General features: G+C 40.1%; 3 protein-coding genes across 3 annotated transcripts; 1 reads left to right on the forward strand and 2 right to left on the reverse strand.

Moving 5' to 3' along the window:
* Nucleotides 1-86: 86 nt before the first annotated feature.
* On the reverse strand, nt 87-5,257 carry LOC115690724 (rhomboid-like protein 19). Its single transcript, XM_030617179.2, has 8 exons — nt 5,045-5,257; nt 4,744-4,874; nt 2,297-2,357; nt 2,024-2,190; nt 1,541-1,646; nt 1,240-1,442; nt 912-1,049; nt 87-422 (listed from the first exon to the last, which is right to left on the reverse strand). Exons 1-8 carry the CDS (start codon nt 5,060-5,062, stop codon nt 320-322), a joined length of 927 nt encoding a protein of 308 aa, XP_030473039.2. The 5' UTR covers nt 5,063-5,257; the 3' UTR covers nt 87-319.
* Nucleotides 5,258-13,073: 7,816 nt separating this feature from the next.
* On the forward strand, nt 13,074-14,517 carry LOC115690725 (chlorophyll a-b binding protein 6, chloroplastic). Its single transcript, XM_030617182.2, has 4 exons — nt 13,074-13,358; nt 13,456-13,558; nt 13,811-14,099; nt 14,236-14,517. The coding sequence occupies exons 1-4, from the start codon at nt 13,156-13,158 to the stop codon at nt 14,385-14,387; spliced, it is 747 nt and encodes a 248-aa protein (XP_030473042.1). The 5' UTR covers nt 13,074-13,155; the 3' UTR covers nt 14,388-14,517.
* A 2,121-nt stretch (nt 14,518-16,638) lies between these two features.
* Nucleotides 16,639-19,096, reverse strand: LOC115690710 (uncharacterized). The gene is made up of 7 exons (XM_030617162.2): nt 19,024-19,096; nt 18,552-18,915; nt 17,853-18,449; nt 17,677-17,733; nt 17,033-17,182; nt 16,809-16,942; nt 16,639-16,703 (listed from the first exon to the last, which is right to left on the reverse strand). The coding sequence occupies exons 1-7, from the start codon at nt 19,094-19,096 to the stop codon at nt 16,639-16,641; spliced, it is 1,440 nt and encodes a 479-aa protein (XP_030473022.2).
* Between the last annotated feature and the right edge of the window lie 4,859 nt (nt 19,097-23,955).

Below are 23,955 nucleotides of genomic sequence, written 5' to 3' on the forward strand. Positions count from 1 at the left end.
TGTCATGAGAATTGATTGCAGAGAGAGGGAAACTTTGTCAACCGAACAAATGAATGCTAAGCAGCGATGGAAAGAAGCCATTCTCATGAGTTGCGAACAATTTTCTTTCTATAGTCATCCGACGTGTATTTAGCAACAGCAAAAGTAAAAATAGTGCAACGTAAATGCATCAAAGAAGACAAAATTCCTGCACTGTGAGTAACATAATCCACAAAATAGGCACACAATAGCCGCATCCAGAAATGCATACTTTCCAACTTCATCATGAGAAAGATACTTTCTGCTGTACTTGCTCCAAACTAGTAGTTGTCCCTCGTCATCAAACACTCTCGGTGGCATCTTTCCCAGATTCTTGCGCAGTCTGTGCAGCTGCTAAACTCTCAGCTGCAAGTCTTTCTTCTAAAGCCCGGGCACCTCGTTCTCTGAAATAAAAGTCAATTGCAAATTATCCGTAACTTGCATCCCGCTTACAACTATAACAATCCGCAGACCACAATTTTTATTGCAGCAGCAGTGCTCCCCTTGAATATCATTATTGATGAAACTAGCTGAAAATTTGTCTATTCATGGATTTTGCATAGTATTTAAAATTGCAGTAGTGTCTTCAGATTTCCCTTTGTACTTGAAAGCCCCAGAATTTATAGACTGGCATTACCTTCATGAGGACTTCAATTTTATCAAAACCAAATTGGGATGAAGTCACTTGCTATTTCATCATGGAAAATTTAAATGAGAAGGATCAGGCTATTGATTCTGTTCCCTGTCTTGGAATCATTTCTCTTGTTTCTGTTTTTCCCTTCTCTTAACTTAACTTAAGAGCATCAGTGAAAAGTACATAACATATATCACTGTTTCTACATGGAAAATCCAATTTGCGAACTGATAAGTGAGAATTCAAACGAGAATATTACCTCCTCCTAGATGCTTCAATTGGATCAGAACCAGGCAATGGGTTATCACCCATGTCATAGTCCTCGGCCTCAGATGAAGTTTGACGTTTTCCACAACACAACCGAGCAAATATTGATGCAAAAGGATCAATTATGGGCCTGCAGGTCAAACAGAGAAGAGAAACACATGGCGTGAGATGTCAATCTGGGGAGGAGATGATTGAAGAAGCACTACTAAAGTGAATGATAAGAACTAAAGGAAAAAGTAGAAGAGTTAAATGCCTAAACAAACATACAAGGCATCAATCTTATCAGTCGGACATAAAGAAACAAACAATCACGAAATTACCTTAATAGTTCTGGGAAAAAGGAAGAAAAGGAAAAATCATCACTTGGGTCACCCATGAACTTAGTTTCAGGCCTCCTTTGCAAGAACCTAAGGTAAATCCAGCTTGTGTATGTGCCAAATACTAACATTGGCAGATACGCTGCAGGCTCTGGTATGAAGAAGCTTACAGCGACAGACAGTAGCAAAATGATAGATGGCAACCACTGCACGGGGGCCAGTAAGACAACCAGTGCATTAGAAACTAGCCATAAAATCTACCCCAGAGATATCTGAAACAAAGGTTGATGCCTTTACAACATACCTTCGCTTTAATCCTCAATAAAGGCAACTCATGGTCAGGTATAATTTGCTTAATGCCAACAAGGAACCCTGAAAGGACCCCATAGAAACCAGATAGTGGCATGTACCTAGACAAGTATTACAATAAAACCAAATGAGGAGGTTAATAATGAGACGGTAAAATACCCAACGGGCAAATAATACAGGAATTAAAATCCTAGAATTTGATATACGGAAGAATTAATACATGCATAGTGCTAATTCAAATAAAGCAGCGGCAACGATAAGCATATGCTTAAGATATCCAATCCACCCTTAAAATCCAGATGTGCAATCGAGATTTATGAGGTCTCTTCTACACTAACATGTTTGCTCCTGCCAGCAGAGCAAACGGAAACAACAGAGAAGGGCAAAAATTAAGAACCTACAGAAAATTGAAAAACCTCTCAAAACATCAGTCAGAAGTTAATTTGCACTCATGTAATATAGGTAATACTGCACTTACAGGTAACTTTCCTCCCTTCTTATGTAATACAAGGCAATGGCAGTGACGAAAACACAGAGAGAAGTTAAAAAGTTGACAATGAAGATGAACTTCACGAATTCTTTAGCACCCCATATGGGCTCGAGAATCTTTCCCATGAATAGTAGACCAATAGTGCTGATAACAACCTGAAGCAGAGACAAGCTTACCAGAATCACGAAATGAGAAAGATAAAAAAAGAAGAAGAAGCAAGGCACTAGAGAAGCTAAAAAGAACAACTAGTGCAGTCTATACCCCATATATAGTTTGCTCAATATAACCGGCCGTTATCAGATTCCAAGCAAAAGGAATTGTCCTACAAAGAAAGAACAAATCGCAAGTGAGACTCAGAACCGATACCAGAACATGTACTGATAATCAAATGACAACAATAATTCATTAGGCCTGCACCAAGAACCGTAGGTGGCCAACACAGTCAATGGTAAAAGTTAAAACTAATCCATGGTACGGTATTTTCATTTGTGGCACTGTTTAGATCTCATGCTGGAAACTCTAACATAGAGGACATTTCAAAACATATGTGCTGAGACATATGTCAGTCATCTGCTGTAATTAGAATTATTACATTGAAATAATTAGAACCAATTAGATATGAGTGCACAAATCCTCCACCGCTGTGACAAATTATGAGGGGAAGTAAGTCCATGGTAACCCCATTTTTTAATGAGAGACAAGGAAAAGATGTTATTGAAATGGAGCAAGGATGTAGATGATTTTTCTACTATGAAATAGTACTTCAACCTTGAATTTGGCAACGCTGACTATGTGCTTGCAATAAGGTAGATAGTATGTTCAGTTATTCTCTACTCATTTAAATCATAACTACAGTTCTTAATATGTAGATCATTTGGCATCACTTTCTGAACTTACCATTCTCTCAGCAAATCATAACGGTCCCAATTATACCTCAAAATCTCATCATACAATGTTTGTGCACATTAAGGCAATGCAGAGATTAGGGCATGTTCGTTTGCATTTAAACAAAAGCAAAACTGCAAAACCTTAGAAGATAAATTCAAATTTCAGGATATTATGAAAAGATCATATGTGAACCTACGTGTCAACAGTTGAACGTAGGGAAAGTTTAGAAGTTTCAGATTTAATAAAAAAAAGTCGATGCGTGAGCCACAAGATTTAGATTAACCAAAACAATACAAGTAAAGTCAATCCAGACAGGCCCTTAGTCTCCACCATCTTCTCTAGTCATATTTTCATGTGAACTCTAGAAGCTCCAATGAAGAACTACCGGAACAATCAAGTTAGGTTTTTCAATAAATATATACATTGAGGAAATATGATCACATCTACACTCATACATAGCTGCATAGTTTCTGTATTGGAATCCCAACTTAAGTTTTGTTAATAACATAGACTCCATCCCGGGGCTGTAATGTACCACAACATAAAAGACTTGCAATTTCTTCATGATCTCATCTGCAACATGCTCAGTGGCAGCAAACTCAAGCTTAAGCAGCAAGTAAGTTCAGGGCCTATAACTCGTCAATTGGCCATTGCCTTGAGGAGGTCACATCAGTTCAAGACAAATAGAGCTGCATGTATGTAAACTCAACCAAAGGACTTAACTAGGGCGTAAAAACTGAAACTAGTTATATTGCAGCAGTATTAACACTATAGGTAGGTTGAGCAGCTGCCTAGCACACTCTTGGAGTTGACATGCCATCATGTTCACATTTACATTTCAAAAGTACCAGCGGAAGGTTCGGAAATAATTCCACAGACGGGAAAATTATGTCAACAAAAAGTTAAAGCTTGTTTAGAGGTTTAGGAGGAGTGCATGGCAAAAGGGAGCACCTCCCCCTTCCTCCAGATCTTTTTTTTCTCCGTCTTGGCACAAGTTTATTTTTACTCAGAATCCCTCCAATTTTTTCTCCGGACATGCCATATTATGCTCTAATGCAAACTCCGGAAAACCTCAATAACTAACCTGAAGAGATGCAAATAGCTACGAAAGTATAGATTTAACTGTTATTAAGTTCTCATTGACCAACTAAAGATGATTCAAATGTTTTCTTGCAGTACAGTACAGTAAGCACGTAATTGCCTCTCATCTAATAGGAATTTAACTAATTTAATTTTCAAGGCGAGATAAAGAACCATCTGTTGAGGGCAACGAGTTTTCGATCCGTAAGGAGTCCACGATACTTCAGGAATATGAAGCCAACTCAAGAATTTGAAGCAAATACATGCCTCTGATCTCGAACATCACCTCTGACGAACATCGAATCTTAGCATTAAAGCATGAGAACTGCTCCCTTACATCCCTAGCCACCTGAAACCTCCACACTCTAGACACCTCGCAAAAGGGCCAGTCAGTCAGCAGCTTCGAGTCCCACTCTCGAATCAGCTAGTTAAAAACTTTCGGGTCACAGAAGCCCGATCTGTACTTGCTCGGGAGCCCAGATCAACTAGTGCAAATATCTATCCTCAAGCCTCCTACTTACTATGACCCTTCCGTTCAAGCCACTCATTCAAAATCGAGCAAACACGGAACAAGCAATCGCGACCGAAATCTGCCGTTGCATCAACAATCACGGCGCCGGACCAACCAAAATCCACCACTCGGGCTTCCGCGCTCCCAGAGATCGAGCAAAACTCGAGCCGCCAATCTTAAACAAGACGAAGCATCCCGAGCACGACAAACAAGGCGCACAAACGATTACCTCGCGGGGATCAGAGCAAGATAATTGACGGCCGCCGGGAGGATCTGGACCACAATGTGGGCCCCCACGAGCACCACGGCCATGCCCTTGCAGAGCTTCGTGAACCCAGCGAGGGAGCCCGTTCCCGTTCCCTGCCACGGCATTCCAAGTCCGAATTCGCGTCACACGAACAAAGAAACCGCTAAAGGAAACCGTAAAGGCGGGGAAAACGGCGCGGGGAGAGCGATCGCTTCGCCCCGCGCCGCGCTTGAATCGCGGGAACTTGTGGGGGGTGGGGGTGGGGGGGGAATGGGAGGCGTACTCCGGAGAGAGAACTCATGGCGGTCGGAGATTGGATCGAGCCGAGGATCGGTCGTCGACGGCGGCGGCGGCGGCGGCGGCGGCGGCGGAGGAGGATTGATCGGAGTCCGGTGCGACTTGCGAGTCTTCGTCCGTGTCGGTTGGGTTTGGAGTGAGAAATGAGTTGCACAGAGACTTTTCTGGCTCGAGAGCCCCTCCCTAGATCGGAGAAGGAGATGGGCGCATGGGAAAGAGCAAAAATGGAAATAATAATTAAAAAAATTTAAATTTTTAAAAAAATTGTTTTTTTTGAATTTTATTAATTGCGTCGTGAATTGTGAAGGTGATCTTTGACCCCAAAAAAACAAAAGTGTGAAGGCGATGGGAACGTTATTATTAATCCCTTACGCTGTGAATTGCTTAATGTTCACCCTTTCGGTTCTCGTTTAGGAGCCAACTGTTTCGCTTTTCACCGTTTACTTTTTGGATTAATATCATGAAAAATTTCAAATCAATACACTCGTGACATATTTATCCTTAATTAGTGTCCGTCAAATTTTACCGTGTAATAACTAAATTTTCACCGTTTACTTTTTGGGTTAATATCATGAAAAGTTCCAAATCGGTACACTCGTAACATATTTATCCTCAATTAGTTTCCGTCGAATTTTACTGTGAAATAATTGAATTAGATGACACATGACAAATTGACATGACAAGTTTATGTGAAAATCCATAACTCTATCTCTTTGTTTTTTCAATTAGCTCTTATTTGAAAAAAACAATTAGGGCTCTCTCTCTCTTTCTTCTTACTCATCCTCTTCGTCAAGCACTCTCCTTCATCGTTGTCTTCGTGATTAGGCATTAGGGCTCTCTCTCTCTCTCTCTCTCTCTCTCTCTCTCTCTCTCTCTCTCTCTCTCTCTCTCTCTCTCTCTCTCTCTCTCTCTCAGAGCACCCTCATTCTTCTTACTCATCCTCTTCGTCGAGCACTCTCCTTCATCGTTGTCTTCGTGATTAGGCATTAGGGCTCTCTCTCTCTCTCTCTCTCTCTCTCTCTCTCTCTCTCTCTCTCTCTCTCTCTCACATTCTTCTTACTCATCCTCTTCGTCGAGCACTCTCCTTCATCGTTGTCTTCGTGATTAGGCATCGGAACTTATTCGAGTACACTCCTAAATGTTTTCAAATTACGGTTAATTAAAGAAAAAGAGAGCTTTACATCAACTGAGTTATTGCCATGTGTCATTTAACTTAGCAATTTCACGGTAAAATTTGACAGATACTAACAGAGAATATATTAACCACGGGTATACTAATTTAGAGTTTTTTATGACTAAAAAATTAGGTTGGATTATATTGGTCACTACAGTTTGAGATTTTTCGTAATATAGATCTTTTACTTTTACCCCCATAAAAATCATGTGCACATTGCACATGCAATAACGGCGAGTTAACCGTTGAATAAAAACTCAGGAGATATTATCTAACTAATAAAAGTTCTGGGCAAGCATACACTCCGTTAAAGTTTAAGGAATTTTGTGTAATTTCCCTTAAATTTTTTCATACGGGGTTTGCTATTGAGTGCTTCGAGAACTTATTGACCATACTTACTAAAAAATCGTCTGTAATTTTCAGTGCATTGATACACATAATACGAGACAGACAACGCATTGGTAATGACAAACTTTTGTGTCCATAATAAACAGATAAAATCGAGTTCTCTCGTTGATGGGATTTATTAGTGAGAGGAGTCATTGAAACAATAATAATTATCTCCGTCTTTTATTAATTATTTCTATTGAAATTCTCTTTTTTTCTTACTTTCCAGAAATTACATTTTTGGTACTATAGTATTAAATGGAATTCGCTTTCGATTCTTATACTTTGTTTGATTACAATTCTAGTCCTTAGACTACTCCCCGGCAACAATTTAAGTCATAGTGTCAAATTTGTGTTCAAAATTCGCTAGAAATGCTAAGGTGCCCCTTACGTGTACAAAACTTAATTAAAGCAAATTACACTTTTGGTCCTCGTATTTTTGGGAACTATCAATTTTAGTCCCTGTACTTTGTTTTAGTGATAAAACGAATGCGCATATCATTTTTTTTTAGCGGAAACTCAATTGTTTTCATCACATTTCCATCCGAAATATTATGAAATGTTCGAATCAAGGCCGACAATTAATTCATGAATTCTATGTTTGCAAGTATGTCCAATCAGACTGATAGTCCATTAAATTTAATTTCGCTATACGTAACAATGACTTCCTCATTTTCAGCTCTAATCTGTATAAATTAAAATCTAGGACTTGTTTCCTGAATAATGTAGATGACATTTAAATCCTCTAACCACAATTTTAGCTCACTATATAATAGGCAAGACATCACGAATGGATTATAACGGTCCTTCCAACGATAGTCATATTAAGAATTTTTCATCCCAATGGTTATAAATCAGTTTGGGTAGCGTGGAGCTTATTCATATCAAGTGTCGATCTCAACTCTTGATTTTTTTTTCTTTTTGGTAATAAATATTAATTGTAAAGGCTTATTCATACGCAAATCATACGTTAAATAATAGTCGGAGCAAAATTTACATGTGACGGGAATGTGGGAAATCACGCTTAAAATTTCATCAGTAATTGCAAAAATTATCCATGTCATTGTATCGTGGACAAGAGGCGCCAAGAAGTGATATGCACGTCTTGTTCACCTTAAAACTCCAGAGTGCAAGGCGTTCTTGGCACCAAAAGATGAGACAAAACATATCAAATGAAAAGAACGAAAAGGGATGGCAATGAGCTTGCAGCAACCGCTGATGTTCCTCGTTTATGGGTGAAAATTATTTAAAAAGTCCTAAACTTATTTTATGACGGTCAATTCAGTCCTAAACTTATTGTACGATAGTCAATTCATTCCTAAACTTTTTCAATTGTGTCGATTTAGTCCTAAACCTTTCGATTGTGTCAATTTGTCCTCAATCTTTTGAGAATTTATCAATTTAGTCATTCTAGCCAATCTTGGCCTGAAATCACTAACGTAGATGCCGGCCCTCCTCCATGGCATGATCGGCGCTGATGTAGACAATTTTCGCAATTTTTTTTTAAATTTTCTGAATTATTTTTTTTCTTATTTTTATACATGTCACCGGCCACTAGGCGAGACCTCCGCTGCCCTATTCTCGCTGCACGACCAGGTTCGATCTTCATCAAAGACTACATCACGACTGATAATGATTTTCTTGGTGATCGGATCATAAAGCTTATAAGCTCTTGATTGATCACTAATGCCAAGAAAAATGCATTTTTCTCCCTTGTCATCTAGCTTATTTCTCTTCTGGTCTGGAACGTGGGCATAAGCAATACACCCAAAAATTTGAAATGGTCTACTGTTGGTCTTTAGCCGTTCCATGCTTCCTCTGGTGTTATATTTTGAATAGCAAGAGTGGGACTTCTGTTCAAAATATGAATGCTCCAATTGACTACTTGGGGCCAAAATTTTTTCGGAATGCCACTTGTTGTCAAAAGGCTTCGTACTATATTCAAAATAGTGTGATTCTTCCTTTCGCAAACACCGTTTTGCTGTGTCGTATAGGCTGCTGTGAGTTGCCTCTTGATTCCATGCATCTCACAAAAAATTGCAAATTAATGTGAGTTGTATTCTCCACCATGATTAGTGCGAAGAACTTTTATTGGGTTGCCAACCTCTTTTTCAACAAGTGCTTTATAGCTTTTAAAGGCTACAAAAGCTTTAGATTTTTCCTGCAAAAAGTAAATCCAAATTTTCCGGCTATAGTTATCAATGAAGGTAATTATGTATCTTTTACCTCCATTGGAAGATGGATTTATCGGCCCGCAAATGTCTGAATGAATGAGCTCCAAAGTCTTCCTTGCTCTCCATGATTTTCCTTGTGGAAATTGACTACGTTGTTGTTTACTCACAACACATTCTTCACAAATTTGAGAAGGAGCTGTAATTTGAGGAAGACCAGTCACCATGATCTTTTGATGTAGTGTTCTTAGCCCAACAAAATTGAGATTTCTATAACGAAAATGCCATAACCAAGCCTTATTCTTTGATCTCACGGAGAAGCATGAATGGGTAGTATTGTGGAGATAAAGCGGAAACATTCGTTTCTCCATCATATTGACTTGGGCAATTAAGCCCAATTTTTCATCTTGTATTTTGGAAATGCCTCCTTTGATAGAGATCTCATATCCCTTCTCTTGTAGTTGGCCAGCACTCAGCAAATTGGTCTTTAACTCAGGGAAATAAAAAACATTTGAGATAGTTTGTATAGAATTAATCTTTGTGTGAATTGTTACCTTCCCTTTTCCCATAATAGAGACGGTGGAATATCTCCAAACTTCACAGTGTTGCGGAAAGATTCATCCAAATCAGAGAACACATTTTTATCTCCACTCATGTGGTTACTGCAGCCAGTGTCTAAGTACCACATGTTTGATTGAGTTTCTTCCTTCACGTGACACCATCAAAAGCGGCGCTTCTTCTTCTTTTTCTGCAAAGTTAGTTCTTTCTTCACTTTGTCTATTCAAATTAGTTCGACATTCTGATTTGTAATGGCCATACCTGAAACACTCTATATTGGATTTGTCTGCCGACTTTGGTCTGTAACCAGTTGAATGCCGACCTCCACGGCCTCTTCCTTTCCCTTGAGGGTCATAATACTGATTATTATTAGATTTTTTATTTGAGTTGCTGCGATCATTTTTTCCTCTGCCTTTGCCTCTTCCACGCTCACCACACCATCTTTCTTTATTTGTTTTAGATGATGATGAAAAATGGTTTTCAGTTGAAGCCTTCAACGCTTGCTCCTCCATCTCTTGCTGTTGAAATTTTTGCTCATGAACCAATAAAGAACCCTGCAATTCATCAATTGAAAGTTCTTTGATATCCTTGGCTTCCTCTATGGAACAGACAACAAACTTGAATTTTGGTGTCAAGGATTGAAGAATTTTCTCAATTATGGTAACGTCCTCCGTCTTGTCGCCATGAATCCGCATCTTATTGACAATTGCCATTGTCGGGGAAAAATAGTCTATGACCGACTCCCGATTTCATTCATAGCATTTCAAACTACGAACGAAGTGTTTGAAGCTGCTGCCTCTTTGCTCTTGTTGATCCTTGATATTTCTTCTTCATGTAGTCCCAAATTTGCTTGGAAGTATCCTTGCAAAGAATTGCTTCCAAGATTGATCTATCAATAGCTTGGAAAATATAATTTTTGGCCTTGAGATCTTTTAGCTTTAATGCATCCAGATCTGCTCTTTGCGTTGCCAACAAAACAGCTCCTTCCTCTGGTAACTACTTGCCAATACTCCTTGGACCTGAGGAAAATTTCCATCAGCATGTTCAAATGATCATAGTGACCATCAAAACGTGGGATAGCTAGTTGCACATATGTTTCCGAGGCCATTGATTTCAACTGCAACCGCAAGAGTAAAACGGAATAGAGCTATTGCTGTATTCTCACATACTCTCTCTCTTCTTTTTTTACGTGTTTGAACTCTCAACTCTAAACTCTCAACGCTTTTTACAAACGCATGCTCTGATACTACTGTTACAAAAAGAGGCGCAATTGTAGATAAAGAAAGAGATATTAAGAGGAAATTACTTCTCTTCTTTTTTATTTATCTGATAAAAGACCTTTAAATAGGTCACTGATAACAACTGAATAACGACGAGATAACAATAAAAGAAACCAATTCCTAAAATCTAGGATGGTAACATAAAATCCTAACAAACCAAACAATTTTGACTTATTCTAAAGGAATCAAATTGACTGATTATATCCAACAATGTTATGGCCGACGGGTGCTCGATATATGCATGGCACAGTTCTCTGATTCATTTGGAAACTTGAAATCTTGTGTTGCTAAATACACATATTATGACGCAATTACACGTTAGCTGTGAAAGTTGTGCATTTTAAAAGGGTATAAACCCCTCTTAATTAATCATTAAATTAACGGAGAATTCAAATTCATCTAATGGATTAAATTTTGATTTGTGCACTTATTGGCATATGACAAAAGTCATAATTGGTACATCTTGTTGGATAGAAAGCAATCCGTTCGATGAGCGAGATAATAATACCCATTCTATATCTATAGTAGATTTGTAGAATAAAATATTGATAAATGGAACTATTATGATTGTTGCAGAAACTATAACAAAATTAAAACCGAGAAGAATAAAATATACACAGATTTACGTGGAAAACCTTTGCGGAAAAATCACGGAAAGAGGAAAAGTAAAATCCACTATAGAAATTTGAGGATTACAAGAGGTGGCTCAAAAACAAAAGGATTCTTTTTGTTTCGACTTCTTAACTTAATAACTTTATATATACATATTTATTTATTACTCCCAAGCCCTAACGTTGGCCAAACCCATAAAGAATTTTTAAGACATATACAACAGGAACTCTATATCTTTAACCTTTGCTTAATTAATGGTTGGAATTAGGACAAAAATAAAATCTTAAAATTATTTGTAGCAACTCACTTCTCACTAATTCTTCGGCAAAAAAAAATTCTCACTCATTCATTTTTTATGGGTGATTTTCAGTATTTTTAAGGAGGATAAATTGAGTATCTATTATGCCGAATAGAAGGGATTCGCTTCCATCAGAACAATATTCATTCATCACCATTTTTTATGGGCGATTTTCTAATATTTCTTTGGAAAAAAAGGCATGAAGTGCTCTCATTTTCTTAAATAAGGCATAAAATAGATTTTATATTAAATAAGGGTTTGGAGTGACATGTCAGTCTCAAATAAGAGCTTGAAGTGGCCATGAGAGTCTCAAATAAGGGCCTAACCTCGTTGGTCGCCGACCGGCAAAATATCCCGACCAATTAAGGGTATTTTTGTCCAAAAATCATTTTAATTTTAACTTATATTTTATTTTTATTTCTGTTTTCTTTTTTCTTTTCTTTTTTCCTTTTTATGGTTTTCTCTTGGCCACTGGTGAAACCCGGGAAGGGTTGCGCGAGGGCGACCCTCGCTAGATCGGGCTAGATGACCCTCGCCCAACCCTTCTTGAGCTTTGCCGGCCACCGGTGAAGAACAAAGAGAAAACCAGAAAAGAAAGAGAAAAGAAAAAGGAAAAAAGAAAAGAAAAGAAAGGAAAAAAATTCAAAAAGTTGGTAAATTCGTAACAAACGGAAAGGTAAAACCCCTCTATATTAGGGTAATTTAACAGTTTCCGACTTTAAACTTCAGCTCTTAACATATCTAATCTAAATCCATGAGGAATTTTAAAGTCAGAAAGTATTAAATTACATGTCTTTAGAGGTAAAAATTGAAATATTTTTAAAAATGATTAATACTACGAAATACCTCAAATTATTACATTTGTGACAATTACTCAAAACTAATTTTTTGACTATAAAAAATCCTAAACTGGTACATCTGTAACAAATTTAATAAAAACTAATTTTTTGACAAAAAAAACCTCAAATTGATACACTTGTGACAAATTTACCCTCCGTTAAAGTGGATTAATATAACAAAAAATCACAAATTGATAAACTCGTGACAAACGGAAGGGTAAAACTCCAAACTGGTATACCCGTCAACTTCTACATATCATCCAACTCAGCAATTTGACGGTAAAATTTAAAAGAAACTAATAAAAGATAAATTTGTCACAGATGTATCAGTTTGGGATTTTTCGCGGTATTAACCCGTTTAAAATCTTGAAACGGATCAATGGAAATCCCTAAATGTGAAGAACGTACCATGAAGAGAGACGATGGTTTTGTTTTCATTTATTTATTTTCATTTTCCCCAAGTATTTCTGGAAAAGAAAAACCTGAATCAATGCAGCTTAAATCCTCCACCACAGAAAAGCCGTACGCAAGATCCAGCGAAGAAAAATCGCACGTCGACACCAGATTGGATCGACGAAAGACACGTGGCACAGTCCCATTGCGTCTCCGCAGATAATGAGCCAATGGCAACCTAAGTTCAGATTCGCTAAGATCTCCTTGTTCCAAGCTCTGTCTGCTACAACTAGCACGAGCTTGTCTCTTCCACTCCATTCATTCATTCATTCATCTCTCCCTCTCTCTCTCGCCGCATTCTCGGAAGACTTCTCAATCGTCTCCGATGGCCGCCAACTCGTTGATGAGCTGCGGCGTCTCCACCACCGCCTTCCCATCCGTCCTCTCCTCTTCCAAGTCGAAGTTCGCCGCCGCGGTCCCGCTCCCGAGCGCCCCCGCATCCGCGAACGCCGCGTCGCGCTTCTCCATGTCGGCGGACTGGATGCCCGGCCAGCCCCGGCCACCCTACCTCGACGGCTCGGCTCCCGGGTAATCACTAATCAGAATCTCGATGCTAATAGCAACCCCTTCCGAGAGTGTGTTTGATTGGCGCCCCCGTCTTTAAAGGGTGTTTTCGTGGATGCAGCGACTTCGGGTTCGACCCGCTTCGGCTCGGGGAAGTTCCGGAGAACCTGGAGAGATTCAAGGAGTCGGAACTCATCCACTGCAGATGGGCTATGCTTGCTGTCGTAAGTAGTCTGCACTGCACTTCCTAGTAGCTGATATATGGACTTGGTATCACGGTAACGAGATAGTTTATGGTGATGCAGCTTAGAAAACGTAGATGACAGACTTCTGTCATTGAGATTTATGAATTACTGCTGTTACACTTGATTGGCTCATGAAGATGATCTGTTTCTTTCTTCAATCTTCTCTTAAGATTTCTCGGAGTCTAGTATTTAATTGGCTATTGCTCTTTTGCATCGACGGGATCATCGCAGCCCGGGATCTTGGTGCCGGAAGCCTTGGGCTTAGGAAACTGGGTGCAAGCGCAGGAGTGGGCGGCCAAGCCCGGAGGCCAGGCCACCTACTTGGGCAACCCGGTCCCGTGGGGAAATTTGCCCACCATCCTTGCCATCGAGTTCCTCTCCATTGCCTTTGTCGAGCACCAGCGCAGCATGGAGAAGGACCCGGAGAAGAAGAAGTACCCCGGTGGCGCCTTCGACCCCCTTGGCTACTCCAAGGACCCCGTCAAGTTCGAGGAGTTCAAAGTGAAGGAGATCAAGAATGGTAAGAAACCGATGCGGCCTCGGAACGCTTTTCCCAAAGCTTTTGTCGAAAATTCATACCAACATTTACTTTATGTTATTTCTCCAATCAAGTAGAAAAAATTTGCCTAACTTGTCCGTGGATGTGATGGATAAAGGTCGTCTGGCAATCTTGGCGTTCGTTGGATTCTGCGTCCAGCAATCGGCTTACCCCGGCACCGGGCCTCTGGAGAATTTGGCGACGCACCTTGCCGATCCGTGGCACAACAACATCGGGGATATCATCATTCCCAGATCGATTTCGCCTTGAAACAACATCAAGAAAGATAGAAGAGTTCTATATTAGTTGGACACATCCTGTAAAATCCCTTCGTGATCATCTGTAACGAAACCGTGATCTTATGCTGCGAGTCTCTTATGAATCATGCTAATTGTCTGAAGTGCAAAAGGTTCTTTACTCTGTTCTGCTCAACCTATCAGGGAATGTCAGGGTGTACATTTAGTAAACTACAGAAAGATGAATCCATGAATTGAAAACTTCTCTACCTGAATAAGAAAACTCATTTGGTTCGTTTTACGGAAAATAAATGATTTAGAAAATAATTTCCTAAAAATGATCGCTCGTATAGCTTGAAAAATTTTAGCCAATGGGAAACGATTTCATTATTGACAATAGTTTACGTTTAAATTGATATTTTCATGAACGATGAAAATATATTTCGTTCATTTGTTTTTGTAAGCAATATAAGCAATAATTTTTAATAAATGATTTCCAAATCGTTTATTTTTTGAGAAACAGGCAAAGTCTAAAGAATGATGATCAAGAAGTGTATCAAATGCGAATATCTTCAATCGAGTCGCAATCCTAGCTTTGACAATCGATCCGGTTTGGGAAATTATTTACAACTTATTCCACATCATAATGTAAACAAATATATATTTGGAAATTTCATAATGTATATAGGGAAAATGATATAAATAGTCCTTGAACTTTGGCCCAATGTGTAATTTGGTCCCTGAACTTTTAATTTGTTCAATGTAGTCCTTAAACTTTAACCGAATGTTCAATGTGGTTTCTAGACTTTTGGTACATGTTCAATTTAGTCCCCGGACTATATGTAGATGTGAAGTCAAAAGTTCAGGGACCACATTGAACAAATTAAAAATTCAAGGATCATATTGAACATTCAGTTAAAGTTCAGGGATTATATTAAACAAATTAAAAGTTCAGGGATCAAATTGCACATTGAGTCAAAGTTCAAGGATTGTTTGTGTCATTTTCCCATGTATATATTCACTTTCCATTTTTTTTTATTTCATACTTCATAATTAAAGACTTACCTTGTTACTAGCGCCTAAACTTTAACATTACAATAACACATTAACTCTAATCCGGTTTAAAGAAAGGACCCAAATCTGTTGATATGTGGGCAGCAGCCAAGCACCACTCTCTACTCTTTTTTATTTTATTTTATTGGGGTTACAACTTAGTTTCGAAATGCAATCGATTCTTAAATTTTTCGATTAGTATAATCGAATCTTAAACTTTTTAAAAAAGTGCACTTCAGTCTTTTTGGTGAAAAAACACCCGAAAGTACTCGGGCAACAATAAAAAAGCCTACTTGGTAACCTCAAATTGAATTCCCCGACATACATACATGCGCCTTACGGTAGAGATTTAGGATTTGATTTGCACTTTCCGAATGCTTAGGATTCGATTCAGAGCTCGGCTGCGTTCCGATACGTAAGTATTAAGAACTCGGGTGCGATTTTTCCACAAGATATCAACCATTGAAAAAAAAAAAACAGTATATCAATTCAAAATCAGTCTACAATCACCGAAGAAAAAAAAGGAAATTCTTTATTTATTGAAGCATTGGAGCAAAAAAAGCAAATTGGGACCAAAACAAACGTATTCAGCTTATGTACCCGTACGCCGCCGTGCACTTGTTGGTGCAATCTGGCTGGCTGCAGTCGATGACGACCTCGACGCGGCTCGCGCCTATCTTGGGCAGCATCGGGGTCGCGACTATCTCGGGCATCGCGGAGGCTGCCACCGAGGCGAGCATCACCACCGCCAACGCCAAGGCCACGCACTTTACCATCTTCGCTTCCAATTTGTTAATCAAAAGAAGAATAATAGCAACTCAACAATCTCTCCCTCTCGAATTTCTGCAAAGATATGGACTCGGGAATTCTTTTGCGGAGGCATTGTTGGGGTTGTTATAGGCTAGCGAACATTAGTTTCTTTCATGGCAAGATGTGAATCTGGATAATTCGTGAATCTAAATTATAATCTTTCCAGAAGTACTTTAATGCTTCATATCCAAAATATGAGTATAGAAATCTTGGGAAATAATGGGAATCCAATTTATCAATTCTCGCTTTTATGTTGTACTTGTCAATCAAGACTATCTCGACAAGACAGCTTCCTTTTTCACTTGAAGAGATCCATCGGACAGAATAACGACATTCCATTCCATAACCATGAACACGAGTATTGAAATACTAAATATATGCCTAAGTCTAGAAATGAAAATATAAGAGGCCCGTTTTCTCCATCATACATTGTAGAAGCAGCACACTAGGGCAGCTGACAGAAGCATCCACAACATGGAATCCTGATCTGTCAAACAATTACAAACATTGACAGATGATTCAGTTGAAAACTTCTCTTTTCAGTGAAAACAAGGTTTTGTTTTTTCCTTTATTTATAAGAATAGGCTCTGACCTGGGAATGAGTTTGCACTGGAGGCAGAGCCCTCAACTTTCTGGGTCTTCAGATGTTGTATGCTCTGAGAAATGGAAGCTGATTGCCCCAGGTATGACCTTGTGAGTGTCTTGATCCATGTGAACTCCTGAGTGCTGCAGAAAGGAAGTAGTTTGCGTTCGCGATAACATAATCGCAACAAGATGGATTGATATGGTTACGAATTCGAACAAAGTTGTCCGTACCTAGGACTGACCGTGTGGATGGAGCTAATTCTCTCCGTGTAGGCAGCTTCTATCCAGGATGAGTTGGCCAATCTCTCCAGGATGTGCAATCTCTTGTTGTTCCGGATCGAATTACTCGCCATGATCACGTTTGCCGGAACCGTTCCGAATCTGTCATGTCCAGCAGACTTTTGGTCAGTATGAGCAAGGGTAAAAGACAGCAACTTAGTCTACTGAAAAGACCGAGACCAGACTGTCAAGATTGTCAACTTCTTCACCTCCGGTTTATCTGTAAGCGCAACACCAAATTCACATCTGCTTGGCTTCACATAGACCATGGTTTTACTATTCTTGCACACCTTTAAATAGTTTTTGAAATGATTAATGCAGGGCAATAGGCTTATGCTCTTCGATCTCAATTGAACTTTCTAATGCTAATGCATATCTATGTTTAATGATCAAAAGACATGGTGAGTAAAACTGATCATGGCCTGATCGCAGACAAGGGCCTCTACAATGACTCGTCGTTCACTTTCATTTTTTTTTTCTGGCCTAGACTTATGTTTCAGCTTGACGGGCAAGCTTAAGAAGATTCATATAGGTTAAACCATGGACCGTCCAATCTCAGCCTATGCTATGGGCAAGTTAACAGGATTAGGACTTACGAGCACTCGCCGGGGTAGCCATTTATTTCTCTGCAGCTTCCCTGTGGACACAAGTACCTGCATTACATGGAAACAACAGATTATATCGATGATCTGATCAAATCTTAAACAGTCAACTAGGAATTTTAAGTAATGTTAACTTAGCTCAAACTATGTACAATAGTCAAAATACATACATGAAGTCTCTTACTGATCTTTTAGACCATGACTGATTATAAGGCCCATCCATGGAGTAAAGCAGAGCAGTGTCTCCTCTCACAAATGCAACATCACCCAAACCTTCCATGAGGCACCGAAATGCGCCCGTGTCGCCATAGTACAAACTGTCCCGGTGGCAGTTAGTGACGTTCTCATTCTTGTCACGACATCCGCTGCAAATCGCTTGTCCTCCGAGGTCAGAATCGGATGGAGCGCAGACCTTGGAGAAGAAATTTGCCACAATGTCAACATCGTCCATTTTATCGGAACCGACCAACTTCTTGATGTGATCGATGGGGTAGGTCCATCCGGAGGCGGAGGAGTATCCTCCGTGGCAAGACCTGTGGCCCTTGTAGTCCATTAGGTTAAGGTCTCGTTTGGCCTCGCAGGACTTTCGGTGGACGACGGCGACGGCGTTGTAGGACTCGGCGCGGTTGCAGTAGACTTCATTTGATATGGCTTTCATTGAATAGTTGAGGAATGCGGTGAATGCTGAGCCTGCTTCTAAGTTTATGATGTCCGCTTCGCCTTTTCTGATGGAGTCAAGGCACTCGTTGGTGCTGTCTCTGATGACACTAGTAAGAGAGGGAAAATGTAGCAGAAACTTATGAAGGTCTTTCATCATTTACTTGATTAAAAACTCATGAAGCTGAGTATTGTTCTCCTCTTGAACTTACCATGTCCACGAGTAATTACTAGATTGGCTCAACAGATTCAAAAGTAAGCGGCAATCCTCCATTTCCCCCCTCACCGTGCACCATCTCACCGTCTCCTCCGACTCCACCGGTGGCGGCCGAGAGCTGCTCTCGCCAGAATCCTCATCCACACTTCCACTTGTTCCCCCCACCGCGGCTGGAGATGGACCTCCCGCTGGTGCTAACGCTGGAGCTGGCAGAGGCGACGGACGCTTGGATGACCGCGATGGTGCCGGTGGGGAGTAATCCGTGGAGGCAAATCCGAAGCCATCGTCTGGAAACGGCTCCCGCTCCGGCGGCAGAAATGCCACGGCAGAGGAAGAGGGCTCTGGAGTTGGCGCGAAATCTGGAGAGAAAAAGATATATAAAAAAGAAAAGCAACCAGTCATGTAGGAAATCCTAGAAGCTTTGAGCTTGTTTGTATGCGTTCGACTTGGAATGTAGTGAGACTTACCGTGAATTACTGAAGCGTAGGTGAGCGAGGAGGAGAAGAAGATGAAGATGGAGAAGAGAGATGAGATCTGCATCTCGGAGGTCAGAGATTGATCGTGAAGGGCATTGGAGTGTGGAGTGGTGTGACAAGTATTTTAACTTGAACCTTTTCCAGTGATGAACTTGTTTCTTTATGATGTTAAATTGATTGCTTTAGAGGGAAGAAATGGCTGCCTCTAGATGTGCAATTTGAGTTGACTTTCTTCTAGTGTTTTAGCCATTGTTCTACTTGGTACCGGTGAGGAAACTAGCTTTGGAAGCAATAGCTCCCTCTCCTTTTTCCTTCTTTCTTGTTTACCAGGACAATTCTATTGTTTAGTTGAAAAAAAGGATTTTTTTCGGTGCTGATGAATTTCTGAAAGAGCTTGTAAGTGCCAAAAAACTTGACTTCCTAGTAATTTATTGACAACATTATCAAAATTTATTGACAACATTATCAACAGTTTTATAAATTATAGGGATAAGTGCACTACAAGTCCTAAAACTTATCACAAAAGTGCATTTGAGTCCTAAAACTTGCAAAAAGTTCATTTGAGTCCTAAAACTTGTCAAAATAGTTCATTTGAGTCCTAAAGTTAACACCGTTAGATTTACTAACGGAAAACGCTGACGTAGTGCTGATGTGTCATTTTTAATTATTTTTCTTGAGACACGCGGCGCCACGTTAGCAAAAATAAAAATAAAAATAGAAAAAGCTGTAAAAAAAAAAAAAAAAAAAAAAAAGGAAAAAAAATAGAACCGGCGGTGGCCAAGCCCGGCGGCCGCCGTCACAGCCACCGGGAAGGACCAGCGGAGGTCGCCTGGGCCTTCCCGAAGCCCGGCGACCCTCGCCGGCCCCGGGCGAGTCCCCAGCGACCCTCGCTCAGATCTGGGGCGAGGGTCGCGCCCTCCCCCAGATCGAGGGTCGCCGGCCCTCGCCGGGACTCGCCGGGGGCCGGCGAGGGTCGCCGGGCGGGAAGGCCCGGGCGACCTCCACCGGTCCCGTGCGAGTCCCGGCGAGGGCGACCCTAGCTCGGATACTGGGGTGAGCGCGACCCTCGCTCGGATCCGGGAGGGTCACCGGCCCTCGCCGAGGGACTCGCACGGGGCCGACGGAGGTCGCCTGGGCCTTCCCGACCCTCCCCCGGATCGAGGGTAGTCGGCCCTCGCCGGGGACTCGCCGGGCCGGTCCCTGCGAGGGCACCTCGATCGGGAGGCGCGACCTCGCCCGTCGGCGAGTCCTCGCCGTGGACTGCTGGGGCCGGCGAGGGTCGCCGGGCCTTCGGGAAGGCCCGGGCGACCTCCGCCGGTCCTTCCCGGTGGCTGTGGCGGCGGTGGCCGCCGGGCTTGGCCACCGCCGGTTCTGTTTTTTTTTTCCTTTTTTTTTTTTTTGGTTTTTTTACAGCTTTTTCTATTTTTATTTTTATTTTTGCTGACGTGGCGCCACGTGTCTCAAGAAAAAAATTAAAAATGACATGTCGGCACCACGTCAGCGTTTTCCGTTAGTAAATCTAACGGTGTTAACTTTAGGACTCAAATGAACTATTTTGACAAGTTTTAGGACTCAAATGAACTTTTTGCAAGTTTTAGGACTCAAATGTACTTTTGTGACAAATTTTAGGACTTGTGGTGCACTTGTCCCTAAATTATAACTAACTTCTATTTGTCTTTCTTACCAATTTTTTAAATTTACCGAGTTCTATGTAAATTAACCAATCTTTACTTGAGTGATTTATCAACGCATCACATGCGAAGAGACCAACATAAACAACGAAATAGATTATAAAAAGACAACACACTCTTGAAGGGACTACAATCAAAGTTATAATTTTGACTGATTCTTCGTCTTATTCCTCGTGTTTTGTCAAAAATTGAAGATGGTGGACTGTAAACCTAACACGACCACTCATTATCGTTTTTGCTGCAGAATCTCAAGGTCATCTTCATCTTTGCTTCAACTTTAGCCGCCAAAATTGGATTGGGGTTTGTAAGAGGAATTAGGTTTTGAATAAGAGAGATTGATTGGTGAGAATTTGGGGATTTGAGGTTGATTTCAGGCTTTAGTTACAAGATCGAGAACGATACATTTTATCCAAGCAAAAACAACTAGTTTTGTTGAATGTCAATCCATGCCATGCCGTTGCCGTTACAAGCACGACAATTGGAGATGACTGGATTGCCACATCAAATAGGTCGGGCAAGACTTGGCCTAGAGGACATCAATACACTTGCTCTTAAAGATTTAGGACTAAATCGATTCAATTAGAAGGTTTAAGACTCTATTGAATTCTACACAATAAGTTTACGACTGATTGTGCAATCTTCCCCTCTGATTTAGGGTTGGTAATTTTTTAAAAAGTTGGTAAATTTAAGACGCTAAGAAATGCAAATAAAAAGTTTGTAAACGATAAGAAAAGTTGTGAATTAGAAAAAAAAAAAGTAAATAAATATCCGTAAGTAACCCATATGAGATTTGGTAATTTAAGAGTATGTAGTAATTTAGGCTCCGTTCGTTTCACGAAAAACAACTTCCAGAAAAATATTTTTTGAGTTTTCTGCGTTCGTTTCACGGAAAATAAATTGGCTATGAAAAACATTTTTCCTCAATAGACAAAACACCTTCAAAAGTGAAGGAAATATTTTCCTCTTTTTGAAAAGAGGAAAAAATTTTCCCCCATCCTTCTTTCATCATTCATTATAATTATTTTTATTTTCTTTTTTTTTTAAATTGTAAAATTTTTTAATTATCTTTTTATTTTTATTTTTATTTTTATTTTTTCTCTTTTTCTTTCTTTTTTCTATCTTCTTCTCCGGCTGGTTGCCGGCCACGACGGCAGTCAGCAATCGACAACAGGCGAGCTCGAGCCTCGCCAGCCTGTGGCGAGGCTCTGCCTTGTTTGATTCGGTGAGACTCGAGCTTGCCCTAGCTCCCTCGACCGGCCATGGGCGAGCTGGCTGAGGCTTGAGCCTCGCCCGAGGTCGCCAGAGCCTCACCGACCTTTGGCGACGTCGGGCGAGGCTCAAGCCTTGCCCAGCTCGCCAGATCTGGCAAGGCTCGAGCTCGGCCTCGCCGAATTAGGCGAGACGGAGCCTTGCCATAGGCCGGCGAGGCTCGACGTCCTTGGAATCTGGCAAGCTTGAACCTCGCCGGCAGCCGGCCGGAGAAGAAGAAGAAGGAAAAAAGAAGAAAAAGAAAATAAAAAAGAATATTAAAAATATTTTCAAAAAATAAAAATAAAAATATATTAAAAGTAGTGCAAGGAGGAAAATTTTCCCATACCGAACAACAGAAAATATTTTCCGAGACTTTTTCAGATTTCAGCCGAACACCGAAAAATTGTTCCACTTTCTAGAAACGCAATATTTTCCGCAAAACGAACAGAGCTTTAATGAGAGAAAAGTTGGTGAGTCAAGTTAATTAGGTTGGAAAAATCTAAAAAGAGTTCGCCTATTTCGTACAACTGAAAATTTAAATACTGAATTTTAAGTGTCAACAATCTTAAGTGCTAAAAGTAAAATTAAAAAATTGTTTGATAATGATAAAGAATTGACAGCTAAATTATATTAACCTCTTACCATATATATATATAAAAAAAACCATTGTTGGTAGGTTTTATCTGCAAGATTCTAATTATCATCCATTATTTTTCTATTAGTAGAATTAAAAGACCACTCCCTTATTTAATAGATTACGTGGATTTTTTATCTAGTTGAATAGTTTAAGTCAATTCTGTTTTAGATTATCAAAGAAGCTTAATCTCAATATGTGCATAGTTTTTAGTTTTCAACACATAATTGGGTTATCGGACTAGCATTTAGTAAATATAATCGGTTGCTAACCAAAACAAATAAAAAGTGTCAACTCAATTGAAAAGTTGATAAATTTTAGAGTATAATTAAATGTTGGTAAATAATTTAAATGGGCGTTAGTAATAGAAAAACTAGTTGGCAATTAATCGAACAAAATTTGGTAAATCATTTTCATTTAGGTTGATAATTTTCATATAAGTAAATTCAAAGCGTTGCTAAGTTATGCAAATAAAAGATAGTTAATTAATATAAAAACTGCTAATTTACAAGCTATGAAAAAGTGGTAACTTCTTAAGCGTATTGGTAATTAACCAATAAGTTCCCCGGAAGAAAGTCATTGGTCATTTTTTAACCAACAGTTTTCGACACTAAATGTCATTTATTGGAATTTACCAGCACAGAGAAAAATTAATATCTTTTTACATGGAAAAATAGAATTATGCCATTTAACGTCGTAATTATTGATCTTCTTTGAAAAGAAAAACAAACCAAAAAAAAAACACTGTAATTTTCGATCAATAGGAAACAAAATATTGAGTCTCGTCCTAAGGCCTTGAGCAATTGTTGCCCTAAGCCCTCAGCAATGGATCCTGACCAACACGAGATGAGAGGATGTTTTCTGCACGGACGATGTTACTGATCGTTATAATTTGTTCGTCATGGAGAAGCAATCATCGATAGGTCATTAGGCCGTTGGTCTTGGCAGATCTTCGGACGATGGCAAGACTGCCAAACGGGGGACGGAGCTATCCTTAGGGCGGAGCGATGACCAGCGGAGTTGCGGGCGCTCGCCGAGCTCTTGCCCAGTGCCGGACTAGCCGAAGTTGGCTTTGCAGAGCTGTGCAGTGTGCACGACTAGAGCGACAAAGTCGATGCGGCGGCAGGTGCGTATCGGTGGGCTTTGGTTTCCATTAATAAATAGCTACATGGTCCTGGTGCTACAAGGCCCAAATTGGCCATACGACTCCGACCCAGAAATCATATGTTTAGCCTGACTAACTTGAAGTCCGAGGCCCACCATATATGGCGGGGTTCACAGCCCCGTGTAGGGATGTAATTCCTATGCAGAATCCTCTTATCAAGTGGTCTCCGAATTTGTATCTTG

The sequence above is a fragment of the Syzygium oleosum genome, unplaced genomic scaffold (assembly GCF_021117445.2).
Source record: "Syzygium oleosum isolate NSW1041296 unplaced genomic scaffold, Sole_v2.1 Sole_v2.07, whole genome shotgun sequence".
Lineage (NCBI taxonomy): Eukaryota > Viridiplantae > Streptophyta > Magnoliopsida > Myrtales > Myrtaceae > Syzygium > Syzygium oleosum.

Bases quoted from the DNA above. Each gene is read 5' to 3' on its own strand.
- LOC115690710 (XM_030617162.2), bottom strand. From the start codon at position 19,096: ATGCAGATCTCATCTCTCTTCTCCATCTTCATCTTCTTCTCCTCCTCG. The intron at 17,183-17,676 runs GTAAGTCCTAAT...TGGACATGACAG, and splicing joins GGCTACCCCGGCGAGTGCTC to ATTCGGAACGGTTCCGGCAA. The intron at 16,943-17,032 runs GTACGGACAACT...TCCTTTCTGCAG, and splicing joins ATCCACACGGTCAGTCCTAG to CACTCAGGAGTTCACATGGA.
- LOC115690725 (XM_030617182.2), top strand. From the start codon at position 13,156: ATGGCCGCCAACTCGTTGATGAGCTGCGGCGTCTCCACCACCGCCTTC. The intron at 13,359-13,455 runs GTAATCACTAAT...TCGTGGATGCAG, and splicing joins CTCGACGGCTCGGCTCCCGG to CGACTTCGGGTTCGACCCGC. The intron at 13,559-13,810 runs GTAAGTAGTCTG...GGATCATCGCAG, and splicing joins GATGGGCTATGCTTGCTGTC to CCCGGGATCTTGGTGCCGGA.
- LOC115690724 (XM_030617179.2), bottom strand. The intron at 1,647-2,023 runs GTAAGTGCAGTA...ATACTTGTCTAG, and splicing joins AGAAGGGAGGAAAGTTACCT to GTACATGCCACTATCTGGTT. The intron at 1,443-1,540 runs GTATGTTGTAAA...GCCCCCGTGCAG, and splicing joins TATTGAGGATTAAAGCGAAG to TGGTTGCCATCTATCATTTT.